The sequence below is a fragment of the Mustela nivalis genome (assembly GCF_964662115.1).
Source record: "Mustela nivalis genome assembly, chromosome: 16".
In the NCBI taxonomy this organism is placed as follows: domain Eukaryota; kingdom Metazoa; phylum Chordata; class Mammalia; order Carnivora; family Mustelidae; genus Mustela; species Mustela nivalis.
Window position 1 is genome coordinate 12,487,159 of NC_139035.1, and position 14,618 is coordinate 12,501,776.

Below are 14,618 nucleotides of genomic sequence, written 5' to 3' on the forward strand. Positions count from 1 at the left end.
CCACAAAAACCCTGGCGGCCACTTCCTGTCTGCGACGAGTCCCTCCAGAGCTACTCAGTGCCGAAACCCTTCCAGGCTCACGTCTCCTCTTGCATTTCTGAGTCCCCGGCACGGGAACCACAGCACCTCCAGGTCAGCCAAGCAGGGTGACCTTGGACAAGGGGAGCCTCAGGGCTCCTGGGTACAAAACGGTTCCCCCAGCGCCACTGCTCAGGGCTGGCCCCTCGCAGGTGTGGCCTTTCCTCTGCCAATGGGCGCCTCCGACTGAGTAACAGCCTAAGTCTAAAACGGCTCATGACGCAACTGATGGCGCAGAGCTGAAGGCGTTCGCTCCTCCACCCCGAACCCGCACTCCCAGAGCTGCACGCGCCCCTGCGCACGTGGCTCTGACAGCCCACGATGTCCAGCAGGGTGGGACACTAGGAGCAGCTATGGTCACAGAAACCCTCCATGCTCGGGTCTCAGCCACAGAAGGCACTCCCCTGAAGCCACAACCACATCAGGACGTTTGGGGAATTATCTAGCATTAGACTGGGGACCGGCTCTGGTGATGGTGTCTCCCTGGACTGTTCCTTTAACAAAACTGTCCCATCATTCCTACCCTCCAGGACGGAGTCTGAGAATCTGGCATTAATTGACACACTGTTAATTTTTCTTTGTACCTTTCTGCTCTGACAACAAATAATAAGGATCATTATCCAACAGAGACCCATTAAGAAAAAAAAAAGGGATTCCAAAAGCTGTAATCTAGACCTTATCTTAATGCAATTCATGCTTTCTACTCAGTTCATTCACTTAACATTACTCCCAAGCAAGGACTCTGCACTAAGCACCCCGCCGGATGGTAACAGCGACCATGAACAAAAGATGAAGCCCCGCCTTCACAGGGCCAACTGGCTAGTGACAGCCACTGAAACACCACACAGAACACGAATGTCATAAATGACAAACGAATTTGTGCTGCGAAAGGAGACAAGGACAGCCCACAAGGAGGAGTCAGGGTACCCCGGCGCAGGGAACCCGCTCTTGCGACCCGAAGTAATACTCACGTCTTGGACTTTCTGGATGAAAGGATCTTTCCATTCAAAGACGACAAAAAACAACTGAGCGCTCCTTTCGGCGGCTGGCCTCTGGTCATTGTAGTTGACCACGCTGGTCTGGGACGGAGGAGAGAAAGCAGGATTACCTCCTCCGCGCCCCTCCTAGCCTGTGTCGCAGGGAAGGAGAGGGCGGGGAGGGGACCTTGGACCGGGGCTCCCTTCACACCACTTTCTGGACGGACAAAGCCAGAAATCTCACAAACAACATCCCGAGACTGGTACCAGCCGAGACCACCCTGGCTTCCGGAAGGCCCTGGGGAAACGAACAGGAGCTGGGACGCACGGTGGGTGTTCTGGGTCATCACCAAACGGCCACTGGGCATCGGACTCGGAGCTAAACCGTACTCGAAGGACCACATTAGGCATAATTAGAAGCCAAAGAGCCTCAAATTTCAAAACAGTTGATCTTAAAAGCGGAGTATTTCGACCCTTGAGGTCTCTAGGGACAAAGTGCAACCTCCCAGACCTACGCGGCTGTGCATAGTGGGCGGCTTGCTAAGATCTGGTGCGCGATCACTGAACACTCCGCCTGCTGCCACGGGGAGCAAACAGGTCCCAGGGAAGCCGCCAGGTCCAGCCGTAGGGCTGCGTCCACCCTGACCTCGCCCCTTGCCCCACTGTGGGCAAAGTGCTGACATCACCGAGGTGTGGGAGGGACCGAAGCAGACGATACACATGTTAAGTACTGTAAACTTCAAAACACTTCATTAAAAAAACTTTCTCTTGTTCAACAGAGTTCAGGTCACCCACCAAAAGCCTTCCGGTTTAGACAATAATGAAAGCACAGACATTCTGAGATGTACAGATTCGCTGGGACTTTGGTCCCCTTGGGCTCCTCCTCCTGCGGGGGAGCTGGGCAGACAGGCGGCACCAAACTGCAAGGGGAAGGTACCGGGTACCCTCTTCTCAGCCACTGTGGGGACAGATGAGGGAGGTCCTAGGGGCTCTTGGAGAAAAGTGTGCACTAAAAATCTAGAATGTGATGGTTAGCTGAAAACTAGGAAAACTTTAAGGACCCATTGCCAGGGGAGTTGCCACATCCTAGGACAGGAAAAAAGCCTGTCTTTTTTTTTTTTTAAGATATTATTTATTTATTTGACAGACAGAGATCACAAGCAGGCAGAGAGGCAGGCAGCGGTTGGGGGGGGGGGCTGGAGAGGGGGAAGCAGGCTCCCTTTTGAGCAGAGAGCCCGATGCAGGGCTCAATCCCAGGACCCTGAGATCATAACCTGAGCCGAAGGCAGAGGCTTAACCCACTGAGCCACCCAGGCTCCCCCAAAAGCCTGTCCTCTTGAAGAAAACCGGCTTTAAGCCCTTCCCAAAGGTCTCATCTGGAGCAACCGGAGGTCCCAGGGACAGGGAAAGGGCATTGGCTTCTGACAGCCGCGTCGGTGGAGTTGGTCCTTCTAGTCCAACCCAGCCCTTCCCGATGTCCAACCCAGTGGAACATCTCCAAGGAGGAACAGAGTTTTCTAGAACAGATCCATCTCCTCGCTGCCTCTACAAGCACCCAGCCACTGATACACAGGATGGGGGGCTCTGGGTGTAGATGTGGGCAGGGGGCAGCCACGGCCAAGGTGGAGGTCCCAAAGGTAGGGGTGCGGCCTTGCTTTCAGTGGTGCCTGACAAAGAGCCCTGCTGTGGCAACCGCAATGCTCTCTTCCTCCATCCCCACGGCCAGGCCTCTTCCCCGGGTCTTCCCCCGTCTACCGCCGGGACCGCGGCCGCAAACTCCGGGGCACCTCCGGGTTCCAGGCCAGCGGGCGGAAAGCCTTCAGTCACACTTCCCATTACGATCATGTTTTGAGCAAATACCCTCCATACAGAGACTCTTTCAAAGTGATGTAACATTGCTATTACTGTTCTAACGTGACACGCCTTTCAAAATATTCAGAAATAGCAAAAAGGATGATAAATTAATACAAGGAGAAAGCTAGGATTTCTCCCCATGCATCCCAATGGATCCTCATGTGCACAACCTTCAGAGGCCTCCGCATCTCCTCCTCCCTGCAAGTCTCCCGTCTCCGATGCGGCCGGCAGCCTCCGAGGGCCGAGAACCCAGGCTGTGTGGGCTGAGTCACCGGCTCTGCGAAACGCAGGCATCTGTGCTTGGCCCACGTGTTTGGTGGGGACCGATGGTTGCCCAGGAAAGGGCCCGGGGAACACGTCTCCTCCCTGGCACAGGGTCCCTTCTACTCTGAAGACTGCCCAGAGGCCATCTCTTCTGCAAAGCTCCTCTGCACCCCCAAATCGAGGGAGGCGGCGGCCGTCAGGGGACAGCAAAGCCAGGGCCACCTACCTCCTGCCGGAACTCCACCGCCTCCCGCCCGTCCTCTTCCTTCGTCTTCACCAGGGACATCTTGACCCACGTGCGGAAGCCCCCGGAAAACTTCCAGCTGGAATAGGCGCTCTCGCAGGCCTGCATGAAGCCCACCCTGTCTGGGCTGGGAAGACACAGAAGAAAGGGTCCAGTTAGGCCCGACAGCTGGGCTCGAACTCCAGCCCCTGCTTCCAGCGGGCTCCTTGGCTGGCACCACTGCGGGGGGCACTTCCTGCTCCCTTTCCAAGCTCCGTGTCTGGCTTTGCACACGCAGGGAGAGCTATCACCCGGCTCGAGGTGGCCTCTCATGGGGGGAGTCCCTCCTCCTTCCCACCTGCTCCCAGAGCACCGGCCCCAAGTCCGCAGCGGCACCCGCTGGCCTCCCCTCCCCAGACGGGCCCCCATGGCATCTGCCCGGCCGGCGGCTCCAGCAGGGAGGCCCGAGGGAACAGCGGCAGCAGAAGGGGTGAAGACGCCACAGCAGAGGCCCCAGGTTCCAGAAGGACGGAGCAGGGGTGTGTGAGGAGGGAAGATGGCCCGCAGCCTCAGCCAGGGGAGCGGCCTCTCCTCCGTGGTGACTGCCACCCCACTTCCCTTCCGGGGCGCCCTGGGCTCTGCAGGGCCTGGAGGCCGGAGTCAGGCACGTGAAGAAAACACTTGCAATCCCAGTGCCCACTCCGGGCCCCAGAGAGGGCACGGCCAGGCGCCCCCAGCAGACAGGAACTTTCATGCCCGTATTAAACACACACCGAGGGCTAGACATGCTGCCCTGGCAGCGCAGGGGACACCTGGCCCGGCGCCAGGGACTCGGGGGCGCACAAGGTCCTGGCAGTGACAGGACCTCGCTCTCGGCCCGCGGGTCCGGACACGCGCCACACCAGACCTGCCGCACTTCGTAAGACCAGGTCTCCGGGGCCTCCGGGCTCCAGGTCAGCCCCTGGGCCGCCGGGTCATGGCCGCCCCGCGTGCCCGCCCCGCCCCCGCCCCGGGAGGGGCCAGCCCGCTGCCCACTGGAGAGGCCACCTGCGCAGGAACTCCTGGAAGGACGAGAAGAGGAGGTAATCGATGGCGCTGAAGTCCTCGCTGCTCTCGTTCAGGCGGAACTGGAGGAAGACCAGCTCGCGCTTCTTCACCTCGCGGGGCCCCTGCACAATCAGGGCGGATTTCTGCAGACACACAAAGGCCCGAATCAGCCTTGGGGGAGCCGCGGCTGCTCTGCCCTGGACACGTGCGACCGGAAAGCTCCTCGCCCGGCGGACCCCAGAGGACCCCGGGCCACCCGGGCCGCTGTCTGTGCTCACTCCCCTTCAGCCCCGCGGGGCGGCTCCCTGGGCACCGCTGGACCAGAGCCGAGAGCAACTGTCCTCTGTCCACTTTTCTCAGCGGCTGCCTGAGCTAGGGGAGCCCTTCACTTAGGAAGGACGCTCGGGGGGCGCCTGGGTGGTTCCGTCCGCTGAGCGCCTGACTCTTGATGTCGGCTCTGGTCACGGTCTCAGGGTTGTGAGATCGAGCCTGAGTCAGTCTCCCTGCTGGAGAGTCTCTCTCTCTGCCTCTGCCCCTCCCCCTGCTGATGTGTGCTCTAATTGATTAATTAATAAAAAGGATGCTAGCTTACATCCATTTAATGTACAAATGTTTTCTTCCAGTCTGTCACTTTTCCATCAAACTTTGTGTCTAATGTCATTTTTTACATTAAGCTTTAAATCTGATACAGTGATATCTGTCGATCTTTTTCTTTATGGCTTCTGGGTTTTGCTGGTCAAGGAAAACCAAAATTACATCAATGGTCTATATTTTTCTTACTCTCTCTTAAAGAAAAAAAAAGAAAAGAAAAGAAGTGTGTGAGAGAGAGAGAGCATGGTAGCGGGGGTTGGGGGGGAAGGGCAGAGGAGGGGCAGAGGGGCAGAGTGAGAGAATCCCAAGCAGACCCCCACTGAGCACAGAACCTGACGTGCGGTTCGAGCTCATGACCCTGACCGGACCACCCAAGCACCCCCTCCTGTATTTCTTTAGACCCCTTTTTTTTTTTTTTAAAGATTTTGTTTATTTATTTGAGAGAAAGAGATCACAAGTAGGCAGAGAGTCAGACAGAGAGAGGGGGAAGCAGGCTCCCCGTCAAGCAGAGAGCCCCATGTGGGGCTCAATCCCAGCACCCTGAGATCATGACCCGAGCCGAAGGCAGAGGCCTAACCCAATGAGCCACCCAGACGCCCCTAGAACACTTTTTAAAGGTTTTACATTCAGACACTTTATGTGCCCGGCTTTAAGTTTTGTATCTGGTAAGAAACAGGGACCTGCGTCCCGCTCCCCAGACAACGGGCAGATGTGGGCTTGCCCCCCGGGTTTACACAGTTCTGTCATCTGACCAGGCAGGTCCCCTCCACGGCGCTGCTCCCTGTCCCCAAATCCAGAGGGGTGATTGCTGTACACGTGCTCTTCTAAGAGGACATTTTAAAACTAGATTGTTAAATTCCATGGAAACATCAACTCGGACTTTGAACGGACGACCTGGATTCGCAGGTTAACTTGGGGAAAACCATCTTAACGCCAGTCGCGGTTATCAACGCTCCACAGACACCTGGAGAGCGAGCGATGTCAGGCACAAAGCGTCACGCAGACACTCATTCTAAACTGATGAACTGTGCTGTTCAATTCTTATCCTCACTCCTTTTGTCCATTTGGCTGGTGAACGTGAGAAAGAAAAGTACGGACTTAGTCACCCTTTAAGGCAATGGCTATTTCTTATTTCTAACAGGTTTTGCCTAAAATACACAAACGGAAAGCTGTCTGGCACACACAGATTTCTGACTGTTGCATCCTAGTGGACAGTCCTCTATTTTTCCATCCGAAATAAACACCCCTCCTGGAGCCCTTTGCTCCTGGCTTTCCAGGTCAACCGACAGGAGCGCCGCCCTCACTCTGCCTGCCTCTTGCTGCATCTTCCCGAGAGATCTTGGTCCTTTCCATTCCCAGCCCTTCCGCGACATGTCAGTGGCAGCAAAGAACGCGAACTGTTCCATTACCCCCTTCCCCAGTCCCTGGCCTCAGCGGCCTGGCCGCGGCCGCGAGATCAAGTTCCTGGAACATGCACAGAAGGGACTCAGGGAACGCCGTACATGCCCGTCACCGTGAGCCAGGGCTGCCCACGAGGCCCGAGAGCCTGTCCTGTGGATGGCAGAGTGACGGACAGAGGCCATCGCTAGCCTCCCCGCGCGCCCCCCACCCGCACGCCCAGTGGTTTCCCAAGAAGCAGACTCCTCTCTGGCCGCAGCCACGGTGTCCATTAGGGGTGCGTGGTTTTGCCCAGCAGCTCAGGCTAGTGTCAGCCCAAGACACAGGGAACGCTCTGGAGCAAAGCGAAGCAGGCAAGGGCTTGGCATCTGGACCCAGGGACACGGCAGGTGGTGAGGAGAGGAACGGGTCCTACAGCCTGGAACCTGGCGGCCCCATCTGCCGTAAACATCACTGAACGGACCGGAGACTAGGAAACACGGGGACGGGGAGCCTGATGAAGCGGGTCAGGGGAGGCCCCCGGGGGCCACATGCACACAGACCGGTCAGGACGCAAACAGCCTGAAGCCGACCCATTTCCCAGACGTTGTGCTGCAAACAAGGCGGGCGGAGGTGGAAGCAGGATGCGAGCCAACCTCCAAGGTGGGGGTGGGGGGGGCGGGCCACACTCTCTGATGTCTACACCAGGCACAGCCACGGAGGACCTCCTCCAAGGCCCAATCTGCCGGGAGGCCAAGGCCAGGGGCTGCGGTGGGGCACAGAAGCCTCCAGCCATGGAGCTCCCTGGGGACCTGCAGAGACACCACAGCTGCCCTGGGCTCACCACGGCTCCATCCCCACAGGCGCTCTCCTGTGCCTGCCTGGCCCTACCTCCCCGCCTCACGGCCCAGAGAGGCCAGAAGCTCTCCCAGCTCTCGGCTGCGGACAGCAACGAGCCACAGCCAGCCCCGCTGGAGACGAGCCATCACCCGGAGCCCGACGCACGCACAGCCTTCAGTGCCATCTCTGTGCCAACGACTCTCCATGAGCGCCCTCACTTCGGGGGTGCTCAGAGCGGGTCGTTAAATTGTGTAACGAGTGCAATAGGTGCCGCCGGCGCCACCAGGTCTGGGGACGAGCACGAGGGGCTCCTCAGCGGCGCTGCTCAGCTGGAGACGGCCGCCCCAAGACCCCCGCGCGGCCCGGCCTTCCAGCGGGGTTTCCCAGAGCAGGCGGCAGGAGTGGGGGTCCGCACGGCGCTCCTGGGGTACATCCTGCTCCTCTTAACGTTCCTAAAAAGTACGTTTCCCTTCATCTAAATTAGCATCCATTCCCCACCCTACAGAGTCCATTCCACTGGTCCCTCCTGGTCCTCTTCCATGCCACTGGTTTCCCGAAAACGTCTAACGAGCCGAAACTCTCCACTCCCACCCGAAGGACAGGCCAGGGCGACAAGCACGGGTCCAGGGCGCAGGTGCCCCTCGGGGTTCACTCATGCCTGCGCTGGCCTGCGGCTGGCACTCCGGGGCCGTGGGCAGGCAAGGCCAGCAGGCCGCATACGTGGCGGATTTCCCTCCTGGGAACAGAGTCCTCTCTGGTAGCTGGTGCCCCGTCGGCCCTGGAGGCCCATCTCGAGCTCTGCTCCAGTTCTCTCGGCTGCCCTGGTGCCCAGCAGGGAAGCTCCACTGAGCCTCCACCGAGAATGTTCTTACCCAGAAGCAAAAGTCATGCCCTGCAGCTCCCCGTGCCCCAGGAGGCAGGAGGCCCAGGAGGCCCCAGCAATGAACGACGCCATGACGACCGTCCCGCCCGCTGCCCTGACCCCTGCCCTCCGAGCCAGCGGGTGCGGAGCTGGGAGCCGGAGGGAAGGCTTTCCCTCGCCTTCTGCGGGGGGGGGGGGGGGGGGGGGCGTGCTGGGTCCAGAGACCCGATCTGTATTTCACACCAGCCCAAAATGTCTTGTCCACTGGTGCCACCTGCTCCGGGTTCGTGGGACTGTCATGGAAACGTTATCTCACTCTAGTTTCTGCCAGACAGGGAGCCGTCTCAGCCCAATCTTAGGAGGAAGCCCAGGACGATGTGAACAGAACCGGCCCGGCCGGACTGTCCGCCTCCGACCACCCCAGGAGCCACAGGTGAGCCCTTGTCATCCGGCCTCTCCGCAGCTCGGCCTCCCGCCGCGGGGGGTGGGGGGCACCTGCCCCTCCAGACACCCGCAGCTGCTGCCTCCACCTTAAAGCCCCTTTCCTTTCTTTGATCTGGAAAACCTTTACTCAGCCCCGTTCAGTCCTCTCTGAAACAAGGACATGGGATGCAAAAGAGAAAATTTACATATATAGGAAATTCCTTCCCTGCCTTCCAAACCCTGTGCGGTTGCCCCCAGGGCCGGGGGGTCCTCCTTCCCAGACCAGCTTCCTCACGTTGGCCTGTTTACTTCAAAATACGGCTTCCAGGCCCCGTCCCCAGGAATGAATGCTTCCGTTGGCCCCACGTGGCAATTGTGTTGGGGCTCAGGTACAGGACTCATGCCACGACACCACACTGGCCTCAGCCTGCAGCCCTACATCCTCCCGCCAAGGACGGGCTCATATCACACCATCGGGAACCCCCGAGGAGCACCCGGAGAACGTTAAAGCCCCCACAGCCCCCTGCCGACTCAGGCCAGCCAGGCATGGCTGTGACTCCACCTGGGACAGCCTCATGGTCGCCAGGGGCCACGGACCTACACAAAGGGAGCAGGAGTGGCCTCGTGGCAGACAGAAGACAGGGGGCCGCGGGGCGCCAGGCTGACCGAGCGGCCTGGCCAGGCCTGGCGCGGGGGAACAGGCGTTACCAGGGTCTGGTTGGAGAAAGGGTCCGTGTAGTTGATCCTCTGGGTGGTGCAGTCCATGTCACCCGGCTGGCCGGGGCTCCGCAGAGGCGGAATGACCTCGTAATAGTGCTTGCAGCTGAGGAGCTGGGCCTGACCCGGGTACAGAGCAATCCCTAGAGGGCACAGACAGGAAGAAGGGACTGTCAGAAGTCATGGTCCCTACCCACACCCCTAAAACCAAGTCACACACATTTTTTCACTCCAACCAACAACCCCAGTTCAAGACTCCTCAAGTGACAGCAGAGGAGGGAGAAGAAGAGGGTTTTGGAGGGTGGGGAGCCACAGCTTTCTGCTGCCCTCAGAAAGCCCTACTCTAAAGGAAGACACAATCCCCTTCCCAGAAAGTCCCTCTCCTGGCTGGGGTGCAGGCCTCCTGGCACCTACACCAAAGCTCACCCTATTTCCCGGCCTGTTCAGCGCACTCCGAGGGGGCTTCCATGCCGGACCCTGGCCATGCCAGCCCCCCACACCACCAACCATCCCCACACTGCCTGGGAGGCCCCCCGCTGTGGGACTCCCCACGGCTCACTATGCCTCTCACTTCCTGCTCTGATGTGTGGGGGGCTCCAGGTGTGATTCACAACTCAATGGTCCCTCCCTCCCCGCAGCCAGAGCACCTCATTCCAGGCTCTCCTGACGGCAGCCATCCGACCTCGGTGGCAGAACACCCAAGAGCGGTGTGCGGCACCAGACACAGGCCGAGCTCAGAAAGAAACACCCGCAGATCAAGGGACCAAGGCAGACCCACAGAGAAGAGGCACAAACACAAGACAGGCAAGGATGGGTGAAGACACTGCGAGCCGCACACTTTCCAGAAGCCCAGGCAAAGGCCCCTGAGACTCTGGCTTTGCCCTGTAGCCAGGCCATCCAGAGGGTGAGTCGGGCATCCTGTGGGCAGAGCAGGTGCACACGGCCGGTGCGCACAGCCAGAGCCCTCTGAGCTCCTGCCTCCCGGTTCCTGCCCACACTTTCAGAGCCCAGGGCCAGGCTCACGGCCCTGAGGCAGACATGACCCTCTATGGCAGGGATGGCTCCTCCTCAGGGACCCCCCCCAGCCCCCACTGGGACAGGGAAGACAGGGAGCCCCCTCCCCAGGCAGGGCCCCAGCCACGTCTGATGGCTTTACCTCCCCTGCCACCGTTCACCGCCCCGCTCTTCATCACCAGCCTCGAGCTGGAGCCAGGCTAGACACATCCTCTCCAGGGAAGCCCTCCGCCTCCCTATACTCACCCCTGCTCCTGTTCATCCCCCTCCCAGAAAAACTCTCTTCTCTTCCGTCAAGGCCGGGCTCAAATCCGGCTCCGTGCGAAGCCTTCCTTGCCCACCCCACTACGCAGTGACCGCACCCGGCCCCGTGCACCCCTCCGCTCTGCACAGGACACGCTCTGCTGGGTACTGACAGCAGCTCCCTGGGCGCGTCCTCTACACCCCGACGGTGCCCGGGTCCGGCTGCGTGCTATCCCCCGGCTGTCCAGCACAGTGGGGGAAGGCATCGGGGGCTCCTCCATAAGCCGGCGCCCCAGACCTGGGCCCCGCTGCCCGTCCGGGGCAGGGTCTCTACCTGGGGCGTCATAGCGATCCACCTCCTTGTAAGACACCGACATGACGGGGTGCTTGAGCTTCTCCCGGAAGTCTGTGATGGTCTGGTAGACCAGGAAGACGGCCACGGCCATGAGCAGCAGGTAGATGAGGATGAGCAGGACGGAGAAGACGTTCTTCAGGCAGGCCTTGCTGAAGCGGATGCTGCTGGAGGCGGACTCGCTGTCCAGGGCTGAACAGCAACACCAGACGCGTGAGCCAGAGCCCGGCGGCAGGTGCAGCCAGAGGCGGTCGGCGACCTCCCGGCCCTTCCCCTGCTTTAGCAAGGAGGCAAGTCATCCGCACCCCCAACCCTCCAACCACCTCAGCCCCTTCCCCCAAACCATAACACGTGGGACGTGTCAACATTCACCAGGCACTTACTGTGCCAGAAAGGGACCTCTGAGCAGGAGACTGCTACTCTCTTTAACACTTCTTTCCCGTCTGGAGGACAGAGTCACCATCCAACCCGGAAGCCGGCCCCAGCCCATCTTTCTGGCCTTCTCCCTCACCGCTCTGCTCCTCCAGCGCCTCTGGCTCCCGCTGTGCTAAATGACTTTCTGCTCCTCTGGGGTGCAGAGCCCCCGCCTCGACCCCGGGCCCCCCCGCATCTATCCATCCCTGTGCTTGGCCTGAAGCCCTTTTCCTCCATGACTGACTCCTAACTCACACTTCAGGTTCTGGTTTAGAAAGACATCTCCTCGAGGAAGCCTTCCCCGACCCATACACTGGATGGAGGACCCCTGTGTCAGTGCTCCCAAGGCACCAGATGTCTTCTCTCATCACTCTGCGACCTCACTGTCCATCTGGATGTCTTCCCACCTTCCTCATCTGTGAACTCATGAGGGCAGAGCCAGTCCTGCCCACGCTGAACCGTAAGCCCCTCACAACGTGCCTGGCAGAGAGCAGCAGATGGCATTGCTATGGTAAGCGACTCAACGGCTGACGAGATGCGTCCCAACGCCATCCCCACAGCCGCTCCTGCCTGCTTCCAGACCGTCCCCAACGTTGATCAGCTCTACTAGGAACTAAATTATGTGTCCGCCAACAACCTTATACACTGAAGCCCTAATCCTCAATGTGATTTCTTGGAAATAGGGCCTTTAAGGAGATAATGAAGGTTAAATGAGGGCATAATGGTGGGGCCTGGATCCAACAGGACTAGTGTCCTCATAAGAAAGATGAAGGGACACCAGGGACATAGACACACAGAGATAAAGCCCCATGAGGACACAGGGAGAAGATGGCCATGTGTGAGCCAAGGAGAGGGGCCTCATGAGAAACCAAAACTTGATCTTTGATTTCCAATCTCTAGAACTGAGGAAAAAAAAAAAAAGTTGTGTAAGCCACCCAGCCTAGGGTTCTTTGGCACAGCACCCCAAGCCGACTGAGACATTCCCATAGTGTTCTCTCTGCATCATCTCTACTCCTCGGTTGAAAATGGAGCTCCCAGGGGAAAAAGCCCGAGTCCCTCCATAGCGGCTGAGCCCAAGGCTGGGGAGAAGTATGAACCTAAGTCCAAAAAAGTATGTGCTTGGCTTCTGGCTTCCACCAATGACAGAGCAGCTTGGTTACACCTCTCCTACAGACAGCAGTTACAAAATTTGGACAAAATACTTAAAAATTATGTGAGGGCACTGGAGAATGATCAAAAGCAGGCAGAAATGAGAAAAGTCGACCCTGGAAGGAAAGAAAATGAACCTGACCACATTTATAAGTTCGCTTGTTCTGCCGGGTGGCAGTGGACAGAGTTCAGGGTGGGCAGAGCAGGCAGAAAGTTAAGGGGAACTCTGAAACGGATGGGGAGGGTGAACCCCCAAATCTGCAATAAAATATGTTCAAATTCTTGGCTGGAGGCCCCAAGGGCCCCAAGAGGAAAAGCAGCAGGTAGAAACATAAGGAAGTGAGTGGAGACTTCAGCGGCTGCTAGTAGAGGGAGCCAGGAGTCTGGGACTTGAGTCTCGTGACATTAACTGCCTGCTAAGACAAAAGTCCCTCGGAGGGCTGTAACAGAAGCCAGAACCTCCAAAATGTATCATTATCGTGTTTTCTGTTGAATCAGAAATCAATAGACATGCAAAGAAACAAGAAAATGTGACCCAAACTGAATGGAAAAAGTAGTCTATAGAAACCAAAGCCAACTTGGTGAGGGTTGCCGGAGGGTGGGGGGTGGGTGGGATGGGGCGGCTGGGGGCTGGGCACTGGGGAGGGCGTGTGCTATGGTGAGTGCTGTGAAGTGTGTAAGACTGATGACTCACAGACCTGTACCCCTGAAATAAATAATATATGTTAATAAAAAAAAAAAAAAAAAAGAAAAAATCATGTAAAAAAACAAGAAAAAGAAATCAAGGCCATGATGACCCAGATGTTGCCATCAGCAGACAGAAACTTTACAGCACTTGAAGGAATTAAAGGAAAATATATAGATAAGGAATGGATGAAGAGGAAATAGAGAAACAGAAACTATAAAAAAGAACCAGGGGCACCTGGGTAGCTCAGTCACTTAAGCATCTGCCTTCAGCTCAGGTCATGATCTCAGGGTCCTGGGATCATGACCCACAGGGATTTCCTGCTCAATGTTTCTCCATCTGTTTCTCCATCTCCCTCTGTCCCTGCCCCTGCCCCATGCTCGCTCTCTCTCTCTCTCAAATAATTTTTTTTTTAAAAAAAGAACCAAATAGAAATTCTAAAGCTGAAAAGTAATGAAATGAAATGAAAAATTCTCTGCACTGTCTTAATAGCAAAGAAGGCAGAAAAAAGAGAGTCAGTGCAGTTGAAGTTAAATGAACAAATGTTAACCAAGTTTAAAAAAAAAAAAAAAGACTGAAGGAGACACTGAACAGAGACTATCTAGATAACTGTGGGACAATATTCCACAGTCTAACAACATCTACTGAAGAGAGAAAATGGGTTACAAAGAGTATGTGAAAAAATAATGGCCCAAACTTCCCAAAACTGGAGGGAAAAAACATCAATTTGCAGATCCTAAAAGCTCCATCTATGTCAAGCAGAATAAATAAGAAACCGTTCCTAGGCAAGTCACAGTCAAACTACAAATGCAAAGAGAAAAAAATCTTGAAAGTAGCTAGAAAAAAAAAAAAAGACAAATTACATACCAGATATTATATCTAATGACAAGTAACTTTTGATCACAAATAAGGGAGGCCAAAGACAACGGAACATCTTTAAAGGGCGGGAAGAAAAAAAATTCTGTCAACCCTGAATTAAATTCCGGCAAAACTAACTTTCAAAAAACGAAGGTAAAATAAAGATATTCTCAAACATAAAATCTGAAAGAATTCATCACCAACACATCTGCACCACGATGCACGTTACAGAAATTCTGAGAGCCAAAGGGAACTAACACTAGATAAATTTCAAACATACAGGAAGGAATAAAGATCACTGAAATGCTAAATACGTAGGTAAGTATAAAAAGCTGCTTATGTATTTTTAAAACATAAGACTACTAGAGCAAAAATTATACAACATCATAAGCTTTATAAGTTGCAAGAGGGCAACCCCTTCAGGTCCCCTCCCTCCTTGGGAGCTTTGTACTAACACTTTTGCAATCGCTCAAGAAATCACTCAATAAACTTTGTTTTGCTGCCCCCCCCCCAAAAAAAAGGCTGCATAAAAGAAATATGGAGAAACAAAAAAATACATGAGACAAACAAAAAACAGTAAACTGGTAGAACCAAATCAAACCATATGAATAGTTACATTAAATGTAAACAGACTAGGGGAGGATCCAAGA

General features: G+C 56.2%; 1 protein-coding gene across 13 annotated transcripts in view; it reads right to left on the reverse strand.

Moving 5' to 3' along the window:
• PACC1 (proton activated chloride channel 1) overlaps positions 1 to 14,618 on the reverse strand; it is a 442,395-nt gene that overhangs the window by 1,506 nt on the left and 426,271 nt on the right. For 12 of the 13 annotated variants that reach the window (XM_082702480.1, XM_082702481.1, XM_082702473.1 and 9 more), the window contains 5 exons: positions 10,845 to 11,054; positions 9,245 to 9,396; positions 4,444 to 4,586; positions 3,400 to 3,544; positions 1,050 to 1,157 (listed from right to left, as the gene is read on the reverse strand). In XM_082702480.1, coding sequence (XP_082558606.1) covers positions 1,050 to 1,157; positions 3,400 to 3,544; positions 4,444 to 4,586; positions 9,245 to 9,396; positions 10,845 to 10,956 — 660 coding nt within the window. In that variant the 5' untranslated portion in view covers positions 10,957 to 11,054. The remainder of the gene's footprint in view (positions 1 to 1,049; positions 1,158 to 3,399; positions 3,545 to 4,443; positions 4,587 to 9,244; positions 9,397 to 10,844; positions 11,055 to 14,618) is intronic. The other variant, XM_082702478.1, reaches the window with a different exon arrangement.